This window comes from Polypterus senegalus, chromosome 8 (genome assembly GCF_016835505.1).
Source record: "Polypterus senegalus isolate Bchr_013 chromosome 8, ASM1683550v1, whole genome shotgun sequence".
NCBI lineage: Eukaryota > Metazoa > Chordata > Cladistia > Polypteriformes > Polypteridae > Polypterus > Polypterus senegalus.
In genome coordinates this window covers 117,446,639-117,469,349 of record NC_053161.1, presented here as the reverse complement: position 1 = coordinate 117,469,349, position 22,711 = coordinate 117,446,639, and the positions used below count along the sequence as shown (strand labels likewise).

The 22,711-nt window shown below is 40.0% G+C and overlaps 1 protein-coding gene across 2 annotated transcripts in view; it reads right to left on the bottom strand.

The window, feature by feature from the left end:
* LOC120534250 (anoctamin-4) overlaps window positions 1-22,711 on the bottom strand; it is a 384,157-nt gene that overhangs the window by 163,412 nt on the left and 198,034 nt on the right. Inside the window, exons 6-7 of one of the 2 annotated variants that reach the window (XM_039761684.1) lie at window positions 17,785-17,829; window positions 12,835-12,966 (exon numbers count right to left, since the gene is read on the bottom strand). In XM_039761684.1, the coding sequence (XP_039617618.1) occupies window positions 12,835-12,966; window positions 17,785-17,829 (177 nt within the window). Of the gene's footprint in view, window positions 1-12,834; window positions 12,967-17,784; window positions 17,892-22,711 lie in introns of both variants that reach the window. The other variant, XM_039761685.1, reaches the window with a different exon arrangement.

Sequence of the window (22,711 nt, the reverse complement as noted above, 5' to 3'; positions counted from 1 at the left end):
TTATCATCTTCATTTTGGAGTGGTACAAATGAGCAGGTGTTTGTGTATGTATGAATACAAAAGGGACTGTGAAGGGCTGTTGCATGCCCTACATCTAATGCTGCTAGGATAGACAACCTGTGACCCTGTTTTGGAGAGTTCAAAAAATGGACAGATGGACCATGAAAATAGAGTAAGACATATAGTAATTAAAGAGTCAGAATTCTGCTACAGCTTCCATGATAAATTTCAAAATGAATGATGTTTAAATGTGGCTGCAGTTTAGTAATATACTGTGAGTGATATCTGAAGAATTATGTTTCTAATTACTAGTGTCTCTACAGGGTAATTAGAACAGAGAATTTATTAAAGATAATTTCATCTAATTGTCATGTTAGATACATCATGTGAAACACAATGACAGCTGCACACAGCACAGAGTTACTGTACAACAAGGATGAAGAAAATAACAGTGAGAAATTATTCAAATTTTGCAGTCTTGTGAATCTGTACTGTCAGTCCAATATGAATACACATAACATTATTAAATGCTTTGTTTTATGGCACATTTTATTATTTATTTAAAACATTTTTGATTAACAGCCTTTCCTTTCTGGACTGTGAACATTAAGCTAATTTTTGTGTGTGACTTTAAAATTTGTCAAGATGGTAAAACTGCTGCATAGATAGACATATGACAAAGTTTGCATGTAGAATTTTTTATATTGCAATATAGTTTGTGATTTAATAATAACCAGTTTTCATAGTTGTATCATGCTTCAACATACCTGTGTATATATAGTACAAAATGGCTAATTAAAGCAAATATTATAACCTATGTATACTGCATATTTAATGTATTTGCTTCCTGTTTGACAAAGATTATTCCACTATATCAGTGTTTCTCAATTACTGTGTCGCAATGCATTAGATTCTGCAATCTTAGAGGTGAAAAAGCAACATTAAGTACTGGCGCAAGGTTTTATTAGAAGTTCTGTCTAGGCAGTAAGATAATAAATGGTAGGCTCACATCTTGCACTGAGTAGTTCTTTATGTGCCAATTCTAACTGATTTTGCTTTGTGTAAAGGTTAGCTTTTGTGCAGTATCAGAATTGGCTGTCACAAGATTGTAAGAAATATTCTTTCAGTGCTAAAGGTTTTATAGCATAATATTAGCAAACAAACTAAATCCACATTTTATGATCATTGGGGCTGGGACTATCCCAGCAGCATTGGATGTAAGACATGAAACATCTCTAGACAGTGCACTAGTACATCACAATGTGCACTAACACACACACCAAAACACGCATTGGGTGAACTTAATATCATCTTTCGACCAAGCACAACATATATTTAGGGGATGTGACAGGAAAAACAGTGAATCCAGAGAAAAACTGGTTGGGAGGTCTGAAGAGAAAATGCATACTCCATACAGACAAGGACTTAATGCAGGTTCTGAATCCATAATGTTGAAAACACTACTGACTTTACCTTGTCGCCATTTCAAAGATTTGTTTTTTCATAAGTGTGCTGTTAGAGAACTGAGCATTGTTAGACAAGAGATATACGCATTATGTGACAAATTATCACATTATTAAAGATGGCTGCAATAATTAAACAGTTCTGACTCATCAAAAATGTGTGCTTAAGCAAAACAACAGACTCAGACTATGGTTTTGGATTATTCTGGTTTATTCTGGTTCTTTGATTTCAAGGTTAGTGTAACCCCTTGTACTCCGGTAATCTATCTCATGTTTAGTGTAACAATCTTTGCAGACAGCTTTATTCTCCTGCAAATCCTTCAGTTATTTTCCTTAATGATGTAACACTTTTCATATAGGTTCTTAACTGCTGAGTTAGGCTCCAGGTGCCCCATGACCCTGCTCTGGATAGGTTCAAAATGTGGAAGGATGGATGGACAGATGGATGAAAGTGGAAACAAAATATCTAAACTTTTCTTAGTGCTTTGTTACATTACCACTGCTGATCACAGTAACAACATAGTTCTCGCAGTGACTACTTCTAAAAAATCTCAAAAAATACATTATGGGAGTATATATTAAAATTCGCATTCATACTCTGCAAGTTGCATAAAAGAAAACAGAATACTCATCAGTCCAACTTGATTAACATAGTTTAAAGTATGGTGATAACCTCTTTTTGATGCTGTAATAGACAAATTCACTAAAATAAACGCAAAAGGGTGGAAGGATTGTAGGGTGAACACAAAGTACCCATGGAAAGAGTGATGTACTTCCCCATTTGGTCCTTCTTGTTATAAAGCAAACTTTCCCCTCACCTTCTTTAACACTAGAATCCTTGAAGCCAACGAAAAAACTTGTAATGCCGGGCCACCTTAAATTCCTTTCCACTTCTACTCATCAGGATCTTTTGTTTAGCAAATGTGTCGATTAGCGCAAACAGCAACCAGCCTGCTATCCGATCCACCCACCGCCGCAGCACACCTCGGCAAAAAATTCTCCCAGCTCAAGTTTTGTTTATCTGCGTGTGAGGTGCCTGGAGTTGTATAGGGTAAATAATATATAGTAATTTGCAAAACGGATTTCATGTGTGTTCCGTGTCTACAATGATCTATGTAAATGTACAATGACAGGAAATGCAATAAATTTTGAACACATACCTAAAACAAACGTTTTTCATATTATAGTACTAACGACAAAATTTTGACATGAAGCGTATAATGTGTGAAGACTGAAGTCCAAGTATCAAACACTTTCACAAAAGGTACATGTATAACAAAACAAGTGTACTTTTATTCAATAATATAACCAAAGAAAAAGAAATCAGGTTAGGGTACGATGCTGACACGACCGCTTGGGTGGTCCAGCGGTAAGGACTGCTGATTCATAATCAACAGGTCGTGGATTAGATTCCAGCCCCTTCTCAGAATTATCATTTTAAGTAGTGAGCTCCTTTTACTGTTACTATTATACAATAAAAACATACATTTGATTTGAGTCTGTAACAGCCAGTGTAAATTTAGCATTTTTTTTAACACTAGAATTACCAGTCACTAGCCTAGGTAAGGTTTTTGACTGTAGCCTCAGAGATACTGCGTCAGTCCAGACAACGATCAAGAAGCTGGAGGCTTGGTTGTTGGCAGTAGATAAGTCTGGTTTACCTGGCAGATTTAAGGCATGGATATACCAGCATGGCATCTTGCCATGGATTCTTTGGCCGCTGTTGGTGTACGAAGTGTCGATGTCTACAGTAGAGGCCCTGGAGAGGAAGATCAGCTGTCATCTTCGAAGATGGCTTGGCCTGCCTCGCAGTCTAACGAGTGTAGCACTATATGGCACGAGTAATAAGCTTCAGCTTCCTATCAGCAGCCTGGAGGAGGAGTTCAGGGTTTCTCGTATAAGAGAGGCCCTAGTCTACCAAGGCTCTGGAGATTCTAGAGTAACAGCAGCAGGTATTGAAGTGCGAACAGGAAGGAAGTGGAGAGCACAAGAGGGACTGGAGGTGGCAGAGTCTCGGCTTAGACACAAGGCACTTGTGGGCACAGTGGCAACGGGGCAAGCAGGACTGGGAGCAATCCCAAAGCCACAGTACAACAAGGCTCAGGGCAAGGCGAGACGAGGATTGGTCCTAGAGGAAGACCGAGCAGGTGTTGAGGAGGTGAGGACCAGCAGGGCGGTGAGCATGAGGCAGCAAGGGGCATGGACGAGGTGGGAAGGAGCGCTGGAGAGGAAGATCACCTGGAACGACATCTGGAAGGCAGAGCCACAGCGTATTAAGTTCCTGGTCCAAGCTGTGTACGACGTGCTCCCCAGCCCAACGAACCTGCATGCTTGGGGTAAGAGTGAAGTTCCAACGTGTCCACTCTGTCCTGGACGAGGATCCCTGGAGCATATTCTGAGTAGCTGCCCATCTGCCCTTGGAGAGGGCCGATACCGTTGGCGACATGATCAGGTCCTAAAGTGTATAGCAGAGACCATTTCACATGCAGTGGCCAACAACAAATATGTTGGCAGCCAGAGAAGAATTGCCTTCATAAGGGCTGGTGAACAGGCGCAAGCAAAGCAAAAATCATTCAGCCTCCTTTCATCTTCAGCAGACTGGGAGCTGCGGGTTGACCTGGGCAGGCAGCTCAAGTTCCCGGAATTTGTAACATCAACCTCATTGAGACCCGATATAGTTTTAACATCTGCATCGTCCAAGCAAGTCCTTTTGCTGGAACTGACAGTCCCATGGGAGGACAGCATGGAAGAGGCAAATGAGCGTAAGCGACTCAAGTATCAGGAGCTCATTGAGGACTGCCGAAGGAAGGGCTGGAAGGCTTGCTGTGAGCCCATAGAAGTAGGGTGCAGAGGATTTGCCGCTCGATCCCTGTGTAAGATCTTTGCCAGGCTTGGAATCACAGGAGCTGCAAAGAGGAGAGCCATTAAGGTTATCACAGAAGCCGCAGAAAGAGCCTCGAGGTGGATTTGGATCAAGAGGTCCGCAAAGTGGGCCAGTGCTGCTGGGACACAAGTTGGGGCGTGATCAACCCGGCTGGGTCACCTGAGAGAGGGTGTCTGATGTTGTGAGACCCGAAACACCCGATGATCTCAGGAAACATCACTGATGATGTGTCCCAGCGCATCCAGAGATGTATCTAAATACCAGAGCCTACGAAAAAACTCGTAAATCCGTCCAACTTTAAATCGCTTCTTAAAATCATTCACAGCTCTCCACCAGCGTCTTTTGTCATCTAAATGTGCTGATAAAATTCAGGCTGCAAGCAGCCGGCTATTCCATCCCCCCACCAATTTAGAACGTGCACAAACTTCTCCCAGCTCATGCCTTGATTGATTTTCTGGGAGTGAAGTGGAGTTTTAGAGTGAAAATAATAGATTGTTGTTTGGAACACATGCATTTCATGTCTGTTCCGTTTCTACAGTAATCTGTGTAAACACATTGTTAAAACAGAAACGTTTTTTTATATTCTACTAGTAGATGACAAAATGTAGGCATAAACTATATAATGTATGAAGCCTGAAGTATCACACAAATACTTTCACAAAAGGTACAAATCTAACACAACAATTGCGCTTTTATTCAAAAATATAACTGCAGAAACAAAAAGCCGCCGTCACAAGTAGACTTCCTGTGCATGCTGACAAATGCTATGCTACTCAGTACTATTCACAGTACGTGAATGACTTTAGCTGCAGATGGAAGCTGCCGTTGCACTTTTCATAACTGATCTTTTCCTAAATAAGCAGTGGCAAATCACCACTCTATTCTAATTTTACTGACATACTGGTGAGAGAGAGGCATCACTGTTGTTATCAGGTATGCTCTATGCCACTGATTTTCATTGTTCAGTCCATCAGAAAAAATACTAATTGGTTATGATGTATTTTTACTGAACGAACTGCCAGGGACCTAAAAAATATTTTGTTGAAATGAAAATTTTGTAGTAATGAGATTCTGTATTTGTCACTATAGTGCTTTCTTTAACTTGCGTCCAGGCATTTACAGTCATTTCAATAGCTTTTTTTTCTCATTAATTTGAATCTCCTCCTGTCAACAAGTTATGCTGATGAGAATTTTTCTCAGCATTTCCTTGTGATAATCCCCTCCTTGAACCGTCACCTTACCGTGGTGGAGGGGTTTGCGTGTCCCAATGATCCTAGGAGCTATGTTGTCCGGGGCTTTATGCCTGGTAGAACCACCCAAGGCAAACTGGTCCTAGGTGAGGGATGAGACAAAGAACGGTTCAACAAACCACTGATGAAAAACCTTGGACGACGTTTTCCCTTGCCCGGCGGGTCACGGGCCCCTCTGGAGCCAGGCCTGGAGGTGGGGCTCGATGGAGCGCCTGGTGGCGGGCCTGCACCCATGGGGCTCGGCGGGCACAGCCGAAGAGGTAACGTGGGTCCTCCTCCCCATGGGCTCACCACCTATGGGAGGGGCCAAGGAGGTTGGGTGCAGTGTGAGTTGGGTGGTGGCGAGGCGGGACCTTGGCGGTCTGATCCTCGGCTACAGAAACTGGCTCTTGGGACGTGGAATGTCACCTCTCTGAAGGGAAGGAGCCTGAGCTAGTGCGCGAGGTCAGAGGTTCCGCTAGATATAGTCGGACTCACCTCGAGGCACAGCTTGGACTCTGGAACCAATCTCCTTGAGAGGGGCTGGACTCTCTACCACTCTGGAGTTGCCCGGTGAGGGCCCGAGCAGGTGGGGGCATACTTATTGCCCCCCGACTCGGAGCCTGTGCATTGGGATTTACCTCGGTGGACGAGAGGGTGGCCTCCCTCCGCCTTCGGTGGGGGGGAAGGGTCCTGACTGTTGTTTGTGCGTATGCACCAACAGCAGTTTGGAGTATCCACCCTTTTGGAGTCTCTGGAGGGTTGCTAGAGGGCATATCTTCTGGGGATTCCCTCGTTTTGCTGGGAGACTTCAATGCTCACGTGGGCAATGACAGTGAGACCTGGAAGGGCGTGATTGGGAGGAATGGCCCCGATCTGAACCCGAGCGGTGTTTTGTTATTGGACTTCTGTGCTCGTCACGGATTGTCCATAACGAACACCATGTTCAAGCATAAGGGTGTTCATATGTGCACTTGGCACCAGGACACCCTAGGCCTCAGGTCGATGATCGACTTTGTGGTCGTCGTCGGACTTGCGGCCATATGTCTTGGACACTTTCGGGTGAAGAGAGGGGCGGAGCTGTCAACTGATCACCACCTGGTGGTGAGTTGGCTTCGATGGTGGGGAAGATGCGGTCAGACCTGGTAGGCCCAAGCGTGTTGTGAGGGTCTGCTGGGAACGGCTGGCAGAGTCCCCTGTCAGAAGTAGCTTCAACTCCCACCTCCGGCAGAACTTCAACCCGTCCCGAGGGAGGTGGGGACATTGAGTCGAATGGGCCATGTTCCGTGCCTCTATTGTTGAGGGGCTGACGGAGCTGTGGCCGCAAGGTGGTGGTGCCTGTCGTGGCGGCAATCCCGAACCCGTTGGTGGACACCGCGTGAGGGATGCCGTCAAGCTGAAGAAGGAGTCCTATAGGACTTTTTGTCCTGTGGGTCTCTGGAGGCAGCTGATAGGTACCGGCAGGCCAAGCGAACGGCTTCGTTGTTGCTGAGGCAAAACTTCGGGCATGGGAGGAGTTTGGAGAGGCCATGGAGAGCGACTTTGGACGGCTTCGAGGAGATTCTGGTCCACCGTCCGGCGTCTCAGGAGGGAAGCAGTGCAGTGTCAACACCGTATATGGTGGGGATGGTGCGCTGCTGACCTCGACTTCGGGGCGTTGTGGGTCGGTGGGAGGAGTACTTGAAGACCTCCTCAATCCCACTAACATGCCTTCCAATGAGGAAGCAGAGCCTGGGGACTCTGAGGTGGGCTCTCCCATCTCTGGGACTGAAGTCACCGAGGTGGTCAAAAACTCCTTGGTGGCAGGGCCCGGGGTGGATGAGATCGCCGGAGTTCCTTAAGGCTCTGGATGTTGTAGGACTGTCTTGGTTGACACGTCTCTGCAACATCGCATGGACATCGGGACAGTGCCTCTGGATTGGCAGACCGGGGTGGTGGTCCCCTCTTTAAAAGGGGACGGAGGGTGTGTTCCAACTATAGAGGGATCACACTCCTCAGCCTCCCTGGAAAAGTCTATTCGGGGTTCTGGAGAGGAGGGTCCGTCGGATAGTCAACCTCGGATTCAGGAGGAACAGTGTGGTTTTAGTCCTGGTCGCGGAACAGTGGACCAGCTCTTCACCCTTAGCAGAGTCCTGGAGGGTGCATGGGAGTTTGCCCACCAGTCTACATGTGTTTTGTGGACTTGGAAAAGGCATTCACCGTGTCCCTCGGGAATCCTGTGGGGGTGCTCGGGAGTATGGGGTACGGACCCCTGATAAGAGCTGTTCGGTCTCTGTACAACCGTGTCAGAGCTTGGTCCGCATTGCGGCAGTAAGTCGAGCCCGTTTCCAGTGAGAGTTGGACTCCGCCAGGGCTGCCCTTTGTCACCGATTCTGTTCATAACTTTTATGGACAGAATTTCTAGGCAACCAGGGTGTTGAAGGGGTCGGTTTGGTGGACTCAGGATTGGGTCACTGCTTTTGCAGATGATGTTGTCCTGTTTGCTTCATCAGGCCGTGATCTTCAGCTCTCTCTGGATCGGTTCGCAGCTGAGTGTGAAGCGGCTGGGATGAGAATCAGCACCTCCAAATCCGAGCATGGTCCTCAGCGGAAAAGGGTGGAGTGCCCTCTCAGGGTTGGGGAGAGATCCTGCCCCAAGTGGAGGAGTTCAAGTATCTCGGGTCTTGTTCACGAGTGAGGGAAGAATGGGCGTGAGATCGACAGGCGGATCGGTGCGGCATCCGCAGTGATGCAGGCTCTGCATCGGTCTGTCGTGGTGAAAAGGAGCTGAGCCGTAAGGCAAAGCTCTCAATTTACCAGTCGATCTACGCTCCTACCCTCACCTATGGTCATGAGCTATGGGTAGTGACCAAAGAACGAGATCGAATACAAGCGGCTGAAATGAGTTTCCTCCGCAGGGTGTCTGGGCTTTCCCTTAAAGATAGGGTGAGAAGCTCAGTCATCCGGGAGGGGCTCAGAGTAGAGCCGCTGCTCCTCCGCATCGAGAGGAGTCAGATGAGGTGGCTCGGGCATCTGATCAGGATGCCTCCTGGACGCCTCCCTGGTGAGGTGTTCCGGGCACGTCCAACTGGGAGGAGGCCCCGGGGAAGACCCAGGACACGCTGGAGGGACTATGTCTCCCGGCTGGCCTGGGAGCATGGGATTCTCCCGAAGAGCTGGAAGAAGTGGCCGGGGGGGGAAGTCTGGGCCTCTCTGCTTAAGCTGCTGCCGCCGCGACCCGACCTCGGATAAGCGGAAGAGGATGGATGGATGGATGGATCCTTGTGATAATACACTTTCAGGGTGCGAATGATGCCCAAATCTAATGGCTGAAGCACTGCTGTGCAATTGGGTGGGAGGAATTCAATACAAACATTATCTAAATGTGGAAGCATGTTGTGGGCAACACAGTTATCAATCAGAAGCAGAATCATCCTTTTCTTCTTCTTCATATTGTGAGGTTTCTGAACTCTTTTGGGATCCCCCCCACCCCACAGGAACAACATGCTGAAGTGTGTCCCGAAGCACGATTGCCATGTCTGTGGAAGACTGTCCGTTGCCAGGGAAGGGCAACAGCAGGCTCACAGTGGTGCAGTGAGGCGCCACAGAAGGAAATCCTAAAAGATTGTTGTTGCGCTATAAGTCCATGTCTTGCACCCCAAAACAGGAGACTGAGCCTCAGTACTTTAACAAAACCAGCTTTATTCAGCTTGAAACAGGAACTGCACAGTTATTTATTGTAGCGGGATCTGCCACTCTCCTATAAACAGACACAGCAGTCAGACAGGGTTGTGACCAGGTTAGTGGCCAAGTAATACTGTTACCTGCATTTACAATGTTCCTTGCATCACCTATCGAGATCTTTTCTGATTGCTTCAGCGGCGAGCCACAGAAGCTGTGAGCCTGCTGTTGCCTTAGCAATGGATAAACAGTCTTCCACAGACGCAATGATCGCACTTTGGGATGCTCTTTGGCGTGCTCTTTGGCGTGCTGTCTAGTTGGGGGAGGTCCAAAGAGAGTTTAGAAACCACACATTTTCTTGAGTGCTGCATTAATAGGAATGTTTCTTGAACAAGCATCGCTGAACCACAGAAAAATGGCTTTTTTGACGTCTTCAAATGCAGCAGTTTGCATACGTTTGCAACCTGAGATTTTTCTTCTTTTTTTGCTCCGTCTTTCAAGAAAGTTGACAGTGTCAATGGCAAAATTCCGAATTCACTGGCAATGTCTTTTTTCGTTTTGCCAGAATAGAGGGCCACAAAAATGTAAAATTTTTTTAATAAGAACTGTTATAGTTTTTTCGTGTCTGCCATTTCTATAGGAGGGTGACAATGAGTTAAATTCCAATGGAAGTTTTTCAAATATTGATAACAAAACAAAAATAGCAAAAATACAGTATGAGGAAAGTTCGAAGAAAACAAATGACAGTGTTTCTGTTTGGGGATCGTTGTGCACAACTGAGCTGCGACCACAGAACTAACTGCTCTGTGATGATTCATTCAGGCATTTCAAGGTCTTTTGGGCACTTTGTTGTAATGAAAGTAGCTGCCGAAAGTATTTCGTAGTAATGAGATTTCTATAGACTCATGTCATATGGGGAAACTGTCATGACCATAAAAATACTTTGTTGTAATAAAAATTTTGTTGTAAAGATATTTGTTGTAACGGAATTTTACCTGTATGTTAGATGGGTAAAAATATTTATTTTTATTTTTTAATTTTCTGGTTAGATGATCTGCTGTAGCGACCCCTAACAGGAGCAGCCGGAAGAAGAAGAAGAAGATTTTTTAATTTTCTGATTATTTAGACCAGCGCTTCCCGATTCATTTTACCCTCGCACCCCCTGTGACGGACGAGGCGATTTACACCCGTTGGTTTGAGAAGAAGTATGAAAAAATATGAGGTTAACGCAGAAAAACAGATCACCAATTGAAGCTTTATGAATAATGGATACTTTATTCTCCATCAATAATTGTTTTGGTAAAGCTATACTTAGTGTAATCCTCCTTCCATTTTCTAATTTTTTCGCGACTAGCCATGATTAAATGAACGGTAAAAAAGTACGAGCGAAGCGATGGTGACTTATTGAGGCAGGCAGGCGAGAGCACAATAGCACGTGGGCTCGATGTAGTGTGCGTCAAGTCGATCTATAATGCACGGTCAGATTCGAAAAAATATATCTTTTCAAGTTCTATTTGGATATAAGTAAGTTCTATTTAGTCGAAAGAAATATCTCTGGTAGTAATGGAAGTTGAATTTAGTCTTTAAATTTCTATGGTGAAGAAAAATGTATGCAATGATGACTAAATTTAACTTACATTCCTACCAAACATATTTCTGTCCACTAAATAAAAATTACTTATATTTAAAATTTAAATAGAACGATAGTTCATAATAGCCACGCAGAATTAAGTGCGCATAAGAGCGGAAGTCATCCGTTTTAACAAGCAGCGTATTGCACTGATACGAAATAGCCTGCCCATTTAATTATTTAGGAATGGATAGATAAATTAAGATTTTGTACAAATAATGTTTTTCAATTTCTTCCTTGATGGATTCTGGCACCCCCAATAGGGAAGCGCTGATTTAGACAATTATTTACTAAACTGAATATAAGTAGTTGCTCCTTTCAGAGTCATCTGCTCTGGTGTCTGCTTGGCTCAACATTTAATTTCAGTATTTAGGTTCAGTTTAAAAAGCAATCTCTTTAGAAGAAGTGAATTAAAAAAATAACAAAACAAAATAAGCATTTAGAGATACAGGAAACATACAAACAGTCTTAATTTCTTGTAAGTGTGTATGTAGTACTAGGGTGTTGTACTGTGTTAGCCATTATGGATATAATGTAAGAAGTCAAGCAAAATGAAACCTTTTATTGCCTAACTAAAAAGATTGCAATATATAAGCTTTCAAGACAAATCAGGCCCCTTCTTCAGGCAAAATATAATTAATGTAATTTTCTATGTGTAAATCTGACACTACTGCACTTTTCTAAATGCAAAATAAAAGGAAAAAAGTGGGTCAGCTAATTAAACAATGAGATTAATTAAAAGTGATAATGACTGATGTATTGAGAAACTGGTTGGAACAAAAACCTGCAGCCACTGGAGGCCCAGAGAACTAAACACTTTGAAGCAATATTCTATGCAGTGAGAAGTCAAGGAAAATGACACCTTTTATTGGCTAACTAAAATGACTACAATATGCAAGCTTTTGAGGCAACTCAGCCTCATGTCATTTTGCTTGATTTCTCACTACATCCATAATGGCTAACACGGTACAACACCCTAGTACTAAAAGCAATATTCTATTAAACGCAGGAACGTTAAGTCACAATGACATCTATTGGCCTTTTGGGGTAATTACACTCCTGAGATCTAAGTAGTCTTTATAAAGGAATATTATGCAGGACAGCTTTTGGGCTGAACATACTCTAGGCTCTCAGTTTTCCTCGTGGGCCAGAGTACGTTTTTGCTTGTTGCTCTACAAACGTTGCATTATATCCTGTCTAGTCCATCATGTCACTGGTTCTGTTGTTTCAGGGATTGACACACTTGGCATAGTCTGGATTGGCTACATGCTACTGTCTTGGGAGAACTGTGTCTTCAAGGCTGTTTTAAAGTGAAACACCATTTCTCTTAGTCTGGTGTCTTTGAAAGATTGACTTCTGTGACATCACTAATATTACAGGGCATACCATGCTCTAGTAACCACCTTCCTTCCTACCCTGACCTCCATTTGTCAGTAGGAGTTTCAGTTCTTACAAATAAAGTTCCCTATCCTGTACTATATATATGGGCATGTTTGCCCTAGCAGATTCATAATTCAAATGAAGCAAAAGTGTTGCTTCTGATTGTAATAAGTTAAAAGACCTCATAAACCATATTGATTTACAAAGATATTCTCTATTTTTTTAAATGTTTTGTTGGGGCTTTAAATTATTCCCTAAATTGTTTCAGAACTCTGATTTTATCAGAGGCTGATGCAGCTATTGGTTTCAGAACACAAACGTAATGGGAAAAATGCCTTAACACAACTGGCCCACTAGCTTAACAGCAGTTCTACTATTAAAGGTTCTGCTAATATTCAATAAAAATGATAATACTAACTATGCAGCATAAAGCTAACAAACAGTACAGGTGCACTTAAGAAGTTCCATACCTTGCCAATGTAACAGACAAAAATGAAAACATTTTCAGCTGGTATATTTTACATATTTGAATATCAAAAAGCTTAATCTACTTTTAAGAAGTTTTCTCAAAAGACAGAAAACACTCACTGGTGTATCCTCTGCTGACTGAAGGGAGCGGTGTAACTGTCATTCTCCTCCAGGTCAGGTAGGGTTTCCTTGTCAAACTTCATTGGCTTTTTGGGAAGCCATCCTCGAAACCTGCTTATTCGTTTCTCCATCCTATCATAAACAAACAAAAAAATAATAATAATGAAAGTCTACACTATATACTCTTAGCATATAGCAAGAAATTAGCACTTAATGGATGATTGAAAATGAAGTGAACTCTAACATATGTAGAAAAGTAGGATAAGATAATTTTGTCAAACCTACTTATTCCTGTTTAGGGTCTTAGGGGACCAGAGTCTAGGAGGAATCAGCCCTGAACACAGCAAAAGGCCTCACACATACACACACAACCACACAGGGCCAATTGTAAGTGCCAATTCACCTAACCTGCATTTTAGGGATATGGGAGAAAAAACGGGCTTCTTGAAGAAAACTCCACCCAGAAATTGACAGAACGTGAAAACACACAACAGAAAATGACTGGGTGTGGGATTAAATCTATACTGTATAGGACGCTAGAATCATGAGGCAGCAGTAGATAGATAGATAGATAGATAGATAGATAGATAGATAGATAGATAGATAGATAGATAGATAGATAGATAGATAGATAGATAGATAGATAGATAGATGGATACAGACACTTTATTGATCCTGAGGGAAATTTATCTACTGCTCCACCATGCTGCCCTGCACAAAAATGTAACACTTCAATAATTTTGAACATAAATGAAGGTTAAAGTATTTTTAAATATATCATAATCACTTGTAATTTTGATGTGCTCAACAACAAATAAAACCATCTGGAACAAGTTGATAATTTGTAATCTCTAGATATGTGTGATACATATAAAATGTGTTCTTCAAAAGGCCACCCAATTAAAACACCTACCTATAATCACTGTAATGCAAAATTGATAAGTCCATAAAATCTAATTACTCACTTTTTTAAATTTGCTCATACAGTAATTTTTGGAAACAAGTGGGGTTTCCATTTCACCTGCAAATTTATGATTTGATTAATATTGCTAACATTCATTTTGTGAATAAGTGCTTTTTTGTTTTCTGTCTTTACAGTATTTCTTTTTTATTTCTGTTAGTGTCTTTCAGCAAATAAATCATTATTTAACTGAAAGTACAAACTTTATTATATATTACATATAGTATAATAAAATAACATTCTCAAACCTGCTTAATCCAGTTCAGGACATCTTTAAGGCCTATACTGGCAGCAGTGGGCAGAAGGTAGGAACCAGCCCTGGATGTAGTGCCAGTTAATTGCAGGGCCCACTGACACACACTGGTCAGTTTAGAATTGCCACTTAACCCAACCTGAGGTTTTAGAAGAAAACCAACAAACTCCACATTAACATGATCCAAATTCAGGATCCTGGAGTTAGCAGTGCTACCACCACTTTGACAATACTGCAGGCTAAAGTGGTTTAATTTCCTTAATTGTCAGTCCCAGAATGCACCTCACTGTTCTTGTCTGAGTAGTGTCTGGAGTGGCCAGGCCTGAATTTTTTGTAATCCCACAACTTTTGATGTCATGTGCACATTTTGCACTTTTATTCACTATATCTGAAGTCAATAATATAAAATTGAAACAATTATTTGTCATAGCACAGCTCCATTAAGGAATTCAAAGATATAAAACATTCTCCCATTATCATTTAACAATTGCCTATTAAAAGTTCTTATTTTATCTTGTTACAGAATCATTCTTTGTTGTGAAATCATTTCAAAGACTTTTTAAAACTAATACTTATACTCTGGTTTGGTCTACAACTCAAGTATAATGAAGTCAAACAAATGAGTTTGATAGGTCTTGATTCATCCTGCCTGTGGTATAAAATATTATTTTCACACAGGCAGATTGTCTTGATTTCTGACTATATCTCCCACTGTCTTCTAAGATATAAATGTTAAATTATAAATACAGTGATTAATTTTCTGTTCCTTCTTTCTGAAAGAAGTCATATTTGCAACTTCGTGATCACCAAGTGCTTATCTCTTCCAAAATGATGTTCAAAAATGTTTTCCAACAGTTTCTAAACAATGTTAGTTTTTCATTTCACTCCACACTACTGATGTCTGAAGAATTCTATTTATCTCTTCCTTTCTAAAATATCTGTTTATCTCATTTTCTATGTCCTGCTGATTTACAATCATTTCTTCCCCAATTGTTTAGATGTGGAATAATTTGTTACAAATCAAGGAGAAATATATACAACAACACGACATTCTCAACTGTGCTTAATCCTAAGGAGTGATGGAACCGGTTCTGGTAACACCAGATGCATGGCATTCCGATGCAGGGCATGCTTACACAGGCACACACACAGGGCAGAATCAACAACTGATTGAACATGAATGTTTTTGGTGTGCTGGTGGAAAATCAGAGAACCTGAAAAAAACATGCAAACTCCAAAAAGAATGTAACGAGGACCTGAACTCAGAAATCTGGATCCATGGACCAGACTCATATCCTCTCAATATGTACTACATACTGTATATCAATAAAATGATCTGAGAAGATACATTTTGAAACAGTACATTGTGGTATGATATTATATCCACTGTACAGAGATAAGCTGTATCATCTTATCACTTCAAATGGTTATCTTTGTCCTCTTTAAACAAAGATCCAAACTTTGTCCTCCAACAAATTTCATAATCAAAATCAGTTTTTATTTTATTCATTTTCCTGTTTATACTTAAAATCAATGCACATTTATAAGCATATTATTTCAACAGCATGTAGATATCTTCCTTTAATCTTCTTAATTTATTGAAAAATTCCTGCTCATGAAGTGAATACATTCTGAATTAACTAGTTTTTTCTGAAAAGTTCTTTGTGTCTTCAAATCCCAATTATAAAATTTCAACTGTAGTTTTTGAATATTTACATTATCACTACCCAATTCAATTTAGTTCAATTTATTATCATTACAATAAAATAAAATGCATATTTTGTCTGATGTTCCCTTAAATCAGCGTGAACTTGAGGACTTTAGAACAGAATAGTTTTTTCTGGCTTCACTACTCCATCACTACATATGGTAAAGCCTTTTTTATTGCATTTTTAGATCATGTTATCTGGTGTCTTCTGCTATTAGTTTTCCAATGAAACTTCTTTCCAACAATGTGTGTTACCTATTTCAGCAGACATTGTTTTAGAATTAAAATTTAAATAACCTTTCCAATAAATTTGGTAAATTTTAATAGCATTGCTACTAATACCACTTTCTTTTTAATTGCTGACTTTTACATCTAAGAGAAAGAAAGTTGTCAATGCTATTCAAAAGCAGATAACAATTTCTGCACAGTCACAATTCCAAAAAAAGAGTATGGAAAATGCTAATATAAAGAAAAATGAATGATCTGTAAATTCTATACTACAGTATATTGAATACATCTACAACATCACATTATTTGACGTTTTAACTTGTAAATTTAATTGTTTTTTGAAAATATACCTTCATGTCAAATCTGATAACTTCAACATACTCCAGAATAGTCAAGTGCTTACTACTGTGTAATATCACCGTTTCTTTTACTAAAACTTATTAAACATTTGGGAACTAAATACACGGGTTGGTTAAGTTTAGCAAGTGTAACTTTCTCCCATTCGTCTGTTATGCAGGTCTTCATCTGCAAAATTGTATGGGACCTTCTTTGCCGTATTTTGCTCTTGAAAATGTGCTACACATTCTCAGTCGGAGATGGGACACGACTGAAGGCAGGCCAATCTAGTATTGGCCCGTTCTGCTTACACATCCATGCACTTGTAATGTGGGCAAAATGTAGTTTGGTCCCGACCTGCTGGAAAATGCAGGGATGTCCCCAGGCACTTCAATGTACGTGTATGTTGCTCCAAAATTTGTACATATCCTTCTGCATTAATGGTGCCCTCCAAGATGAGCAAATTACCAATGCCATGGGCTCTGACATAGCCTCATAGAACGACAGGTGCTGACTTTTGGACCTGATGCTGATAACAGCTTGGAGAGTCCTTTCCCACTTTGGCCCAGGGAACACAACAGCTGTTTTGTCCAAAAACTGTTTGAAGTTTTGACCTGTCAGAACACAAAACATGATTCCACTGTGGTACTTTCCATCTCAGATGAGATGAAGCTGAGAGACGTTGGCAGCGATTCTGGAAAGTTTTGATATCTAGCTTCTGTTTTTTATAGTAAGTACTGAACTTTCATCTGTGGCTGTTAAAATGCCTCATTTGTCTTTGGGAAAAATTGTTCTCAAAGTGCTGGATTACTTGCTGACACATCTGTTGGCAGATTGGCAGGCCTTGACTCATCCCTGCTCTTGAAAGACTACGACTTTTTTTGGAGGCTCCTTATATACTAAATCAAGATTGCCTCGCCTATTTAACATCACTTTGTAATTTTAACTTGTCACATGTTTATTAGCCCTAAACTACCCTTGACCTGACATTTTTGGAATGCACTACAGGCATCAATTACAGAATAAACCTATATCTTGATAAAAACAATGCAGTTGACTAGGTAAAACATGAAATGCCTTGTCTTTATACTGTTTTTGTTTGAATACATGTGAAATTAAATCACTTCTTTTTGCTTTATTAGTATTTTCCATACTCAGATTTTTTTGAAATAGGTATTGTACATTATAAATATTGTTCTGATTTTCTAAAATGCTTTAATTAAGCTTATACTTATACTTGTTTGCATGCTTTTACAATATATTTTACATTATAATCTTAACTGTTGCATTAAGCACTGAAGGGCTTTATAGTGGTGAAACAACTCAGTGATAACTACAGTCAATCATAAGACTCATGGCAGTACTAGGGTTAACCAACAGAACATGAGAGATGACAAGTTAATGATCCCTGAAGAGCATAATCTCTATAAAAGTATACTGTAGGTCATGAGCCTTGGAACCAACCTGCTCATGAACTTGTATCGCCGGTGCAGGTAATAGATTTTTCTCCTGGAAGAACAGCAAAAATGAAGCCAGTCGAGAAGAAAACCCATCGTCAGTTACAGTAAGAACTAGCAAGGGAGGAAAGGAGATTGAAGATAGAAGCCTGTAAGCCGTGGAGGAAGAAAGACTAAAAAGAGAGATTAAGAGATCACAAATGAGAAAACATGTCATGTGCAACTTTGATAATAATTAATGCATGGCTGCTAAAGCAGTTACGGTATTTGTTTAAACTGATGTGCATGTAGGCATTTCATGAACAATTTTGAAACTGCAACTGAAAATATACAAACCATTTTATTCAAAACAATACTAAAAATAAACATATACAAAGTGTTCATTTAATGTATGCTATTTCAGTATGCAGCAACCTTTTAAGTACTATGGCAAAATGTATTGAGGCACACAGCTAGATAGAGAACGTGTAAACGGAGAATCAAAACATCACATTTAATTCAGGTCTTAGCACTGTGGAATTGTGTTTGTGATTAGCTTTTTTTTGTATGTGTTCTTTCTGGATCTGCACTGCTTAACAGGGCCTGACTGGTTCCTGCCTAGAAAGCACTAAATGTGTAATTAATTCACACTCAAATAACTGCTGTCAACCTTTCAGTCCCATGAATGAACAACTATAAACTTCCAGTGCCTACTGGCTGGATCAGTAAGCTTATTACCAGTGGCGAGAAGACTGATAAAAATCCTCAAGTGCATTATAAAAATCAGCGTTGGTTTTCTCAATTTAAAAATGCTGCCACACCGTTCATTCAGTGTAGAAAGCATAAATGAAACTCTCAGGTTAATGTAATTCAAGTTACATTTTATGGCTAACCAGGATTTCCACCATTTTATCTTAAGTGGAATACAGAATGACAAAATTGCCATTTACGACTATAAAAGTGTTTATAATAGTCAGTATTAATTAGTACAGACCACACGTAAAGATCATGATTATCAGCATGAATATAGAAATGCAATGACTATGTTGTCATCATTATTTGTGTAATTTCACTGTCAGCCTTAACATGTCTGAGAATTATCTTTCATAAAGCTACTAATAAGTCACTAGAAACGTATGAGGTACCCAATCTCTATGGTCAGATTCCTGGTAATGAATGTCTCTGATGACATATAAATCTAATTCCACCACTCACAACAGTCCCATTAATAATAAGGTCCCATTTTATTATACTGAAAGCATAGATTATTTTAACTATACCTATTAAATTATTTTATTTTTGAATACAAGACATTTATCATTCTTAAAAGAATTTGGTGACACTGATTCCTCACCCATTTTCTTTTATCAATTTGGAGAAACTACAAAATATATATATGTGATATGGATCTATCCTGACAGCACTGGGAAAAAAAGCAGTATTTAACCCTGTCTGACTCCAAATGCCAATCAAATAAAGGACCTGCACACTTGTACTTATTCATTCAATTTCCATTTAGATGCATGCTTGTCTTTTTAGTTTGTCTATCCACTTTCAATCTTACTTATCCAGTTCAGGGTGACACAGAGCCTCAGCCTATCCAGCCACGATGCTCAAAATGTTGGAACCAACACTGGGTTGGGCGCCATGCCATTCCCACACATACCCACACTAATTCACAGGATGCCAACTTGGACTCACTGAATAACTTAGCATGCACATTTATCTTATACTGAAGGAAAACAACAGTGCTCATAGAAAAATTCATTCTAACATGGAGAGAATGTACAAATTATAGCTAGACATCATCAGATCCAGACCACTCTTCTTGAACTGTGAGGTACAAACAGTAACCATTCTGCCACAAGGCCACTATGCTGTTTAAAATCAGTAGAACCTGAATATAAAATTTCTAAAAGTAATAAGTATTCACCAATTTGACAGCTGGCTCATCACACCTAGTAGGAATGCTTTCATTCTTTTTCGTAATCACAGAACAAAAAATCTCAGTACAAAAATGAAACCTGTTCCCCTCAGGCTGTTGCACAGCTGGCTGGCTGAGGAAATAATTTACTTTGTAATCATCACACACATCCAGAGCCCTAAGATGAATCTGAAATTATTAAATGCTTCATTATCTATCAATAGATTTTCCATGATCATTTTAATAAATGCCTGAAGTTCTAATCAGGGAAGAGTCACAAAATGATAGAATGGCTTTGGTCGTTCTCTCTGTATTTGAAATTGATGTAAAAAAAACTGCATAACCTGCATAACTGTATAATAATAGCTGGAATAATACAAATACATTCTTTAATTTTAATTAAATGAAAAATACTGATGTGCCAAGAATTCATTTTTTATCTTTTCTAGTTCATCAGCATAAGGCTCTTTACACCTGGACTTTTCTTTTTCTAAGTAAGGTTAGGAGTGCCTTTTATAATATATTTTATAATATTTATGTATAAATAAAAAAAACTGCCTTATGGAAGAATAGATCAAATAGATGGGTTAGATGTTTGCAATGTATTTCTGAAATTGCATTTTTATAGATTAGGGACTATATATGTATTAATATGCACATACACTCATAAAACGTACATGAGCTCCACTCATGGTTGCTTCTTACTGCAAGAAGTTTTAGGTGTGAATCAGATAATTAAGCAATTAAAAATCCCATCTTGCTTAACATCAAGTAAAATGATGCTTATTTGTTTGGTTATCATGCCTGAAGAGGAGATTTTGGTGACACCAAGAAAGGCATGTCTGTTGGGTCATATTGGCAAGAGGTTATGTAATCAAGTTTTAGAAGTAACATTAGCTAAGAAGATGCTGTTATGTAAATCAAAGAGAAAGTGTCCATCTAAAGAAATCTGTAGAAAAAGACAACCAAAAGCCTTACCATAATGACCATGAAATGTTAGGAAAAATTTAAAGTAGCTCTGGATTATTTGACTACAAGTGTCAGAAGTCTTATCATGTTAATTTAGAACTTTATTGAGAGAGATGTTATGTTTGGGATGTGGTGCATAAACCCTTTTTATCTACAAATGTACAAATGTCTTTAGGCCCAAATGCTTATTCCTGCTGTAAAAGGCTATGGTGGTTGAAACAGCATGATTACAATTCAAACCCTACAGTAAACCATGTCTCTTCCATTCTGCGGATCTAGCTGAGCAGTTATAGGACACTCTGAAGGGGCAACCAAGATGTTTTCTGACACCATTACCAAATCATCCAATGATGGATTCTCATTATAATTCCAAGAATTTTTAAAATGTAGACACATGCCATTGAAACCGTTTTCCAGCATACAGTGACCTAATGTGTCATAAACTTTTTTTTCAGTATAATCTATATCTAAGATAGATAGATAGATAGATAGATAGATAGATAGATAGATAGATAGATAGATAGATAGATAGATAGATAGATAGATAGATAGATAGATAGATAGATATAGACTGTAGGTGCCAGGAATGAAGGACAGGCATCCTGGCCAAGATAAAGGAACGATTCATACTAGGCCAGGAGGCTCTAATGTATGGACTGGGTGAACAGGCTTATTGGGAGACGTTCATTCCCCCACACAACAGGGCAGTATTCCTCAAGGCTGGACCAGATTAAGACATCTGGAGGGTAGCATGGGAGTTGGAGTCTGAAAACACAGCCCTGTTGGTGTCTTTGGATACTGCCAGATGGCACTGCCGGGGGAGGACTGCCCTGGTTTCTGCACAACTCGAAATTTTCGGGATGACCTGCACAGGAGCAGTTTAAAAGAAAACCTACTGCCTCACTTAAATAATGTCAGAGTTGGAAGGCAGTAGTCAATCCTCTTTTGGAGGGGGAAGGAGAACTGTGAATGGTTTATTTTGCTGGTGATTGTATGTGGAAGGTGTTTTGTTAAATAAAAATGATTTATTTGAACCTAGAATTGTGTTGCCAAAGGTGGAAGGCACATATAAAAGACATAGCATCTAGAACCCATAAACCAGTTAGAGAGCTAATTAAAAAATCTGGGGGCATATTTCTTTGAGGAATGCTTGGAAGTAATTACTTCATTGGCACGGACATGCTGAAGATGTATTTGAGCAAGTCAACATAAACAACACAGATATTACTTCAAACTGTTAGAAGAAAGATCCATGGGAACAGGTGCCGGGCTCTTAAATTAAGAACTAAGGCTCAGCCATGCAGGGGTATGTAGAGCCATGAAAAGGGAGCTCTGGTGGGATGAACCCATTACTTTCAGTGGATCAGATTCATGAGTTGATGTACTTTAAAGTAGTTCAAAAATTAACTGCTTCCTATGGCCTTTGAAGTTTACAGTATGGAGGAGAGCATAGAGAAGGGTTTGAATGTAATTAAGGCAGCAATCCTGAGTGTACCTCACTTCCTTTCCACTTTCACGTTGCCACTTTCAAAACATATCTTTATAAAGCTGTAGGGAAAATAAAGCTGGAGATGCCAGATCACCATTAGAAAATAGACTAATAAGCACACTTATAGTCTGTAGATTAATTCAGTGCACAAGTTCATTAAATGGTAATGCTTACAGCTTGATCACTTTTTGTCTTCTTTTTTTTAAAAATAAGAGATCAGATCAGAGTGAGATATTGCTTTTACTCACTTCCTCTAAATGTTTATGTTTTTTTGTTGCAAGTTTGTTTGTCAAGACTGATTACTTTCAATTAAATCATTATAATAATTACTCTCCTTTAATCTAAAGCTTTGGAGTAATTTCCAATATCTCGTATAGGCAAAGTCTCATTTAAGAATGATTGAAATTACAAAAGTTAAGTTTATTTTCTTGATTAAAGGACCTGGTTTTCATGCTAAAGGTGCTGTTACAGTTGCCTGCCTTATCATTGACCAGAGATATAGAATGTTCAAAGCATGATGCTTGTGTAAAGTGTGCTATTCTAGGAATGACTGATGAATTTCTCAGTATATTA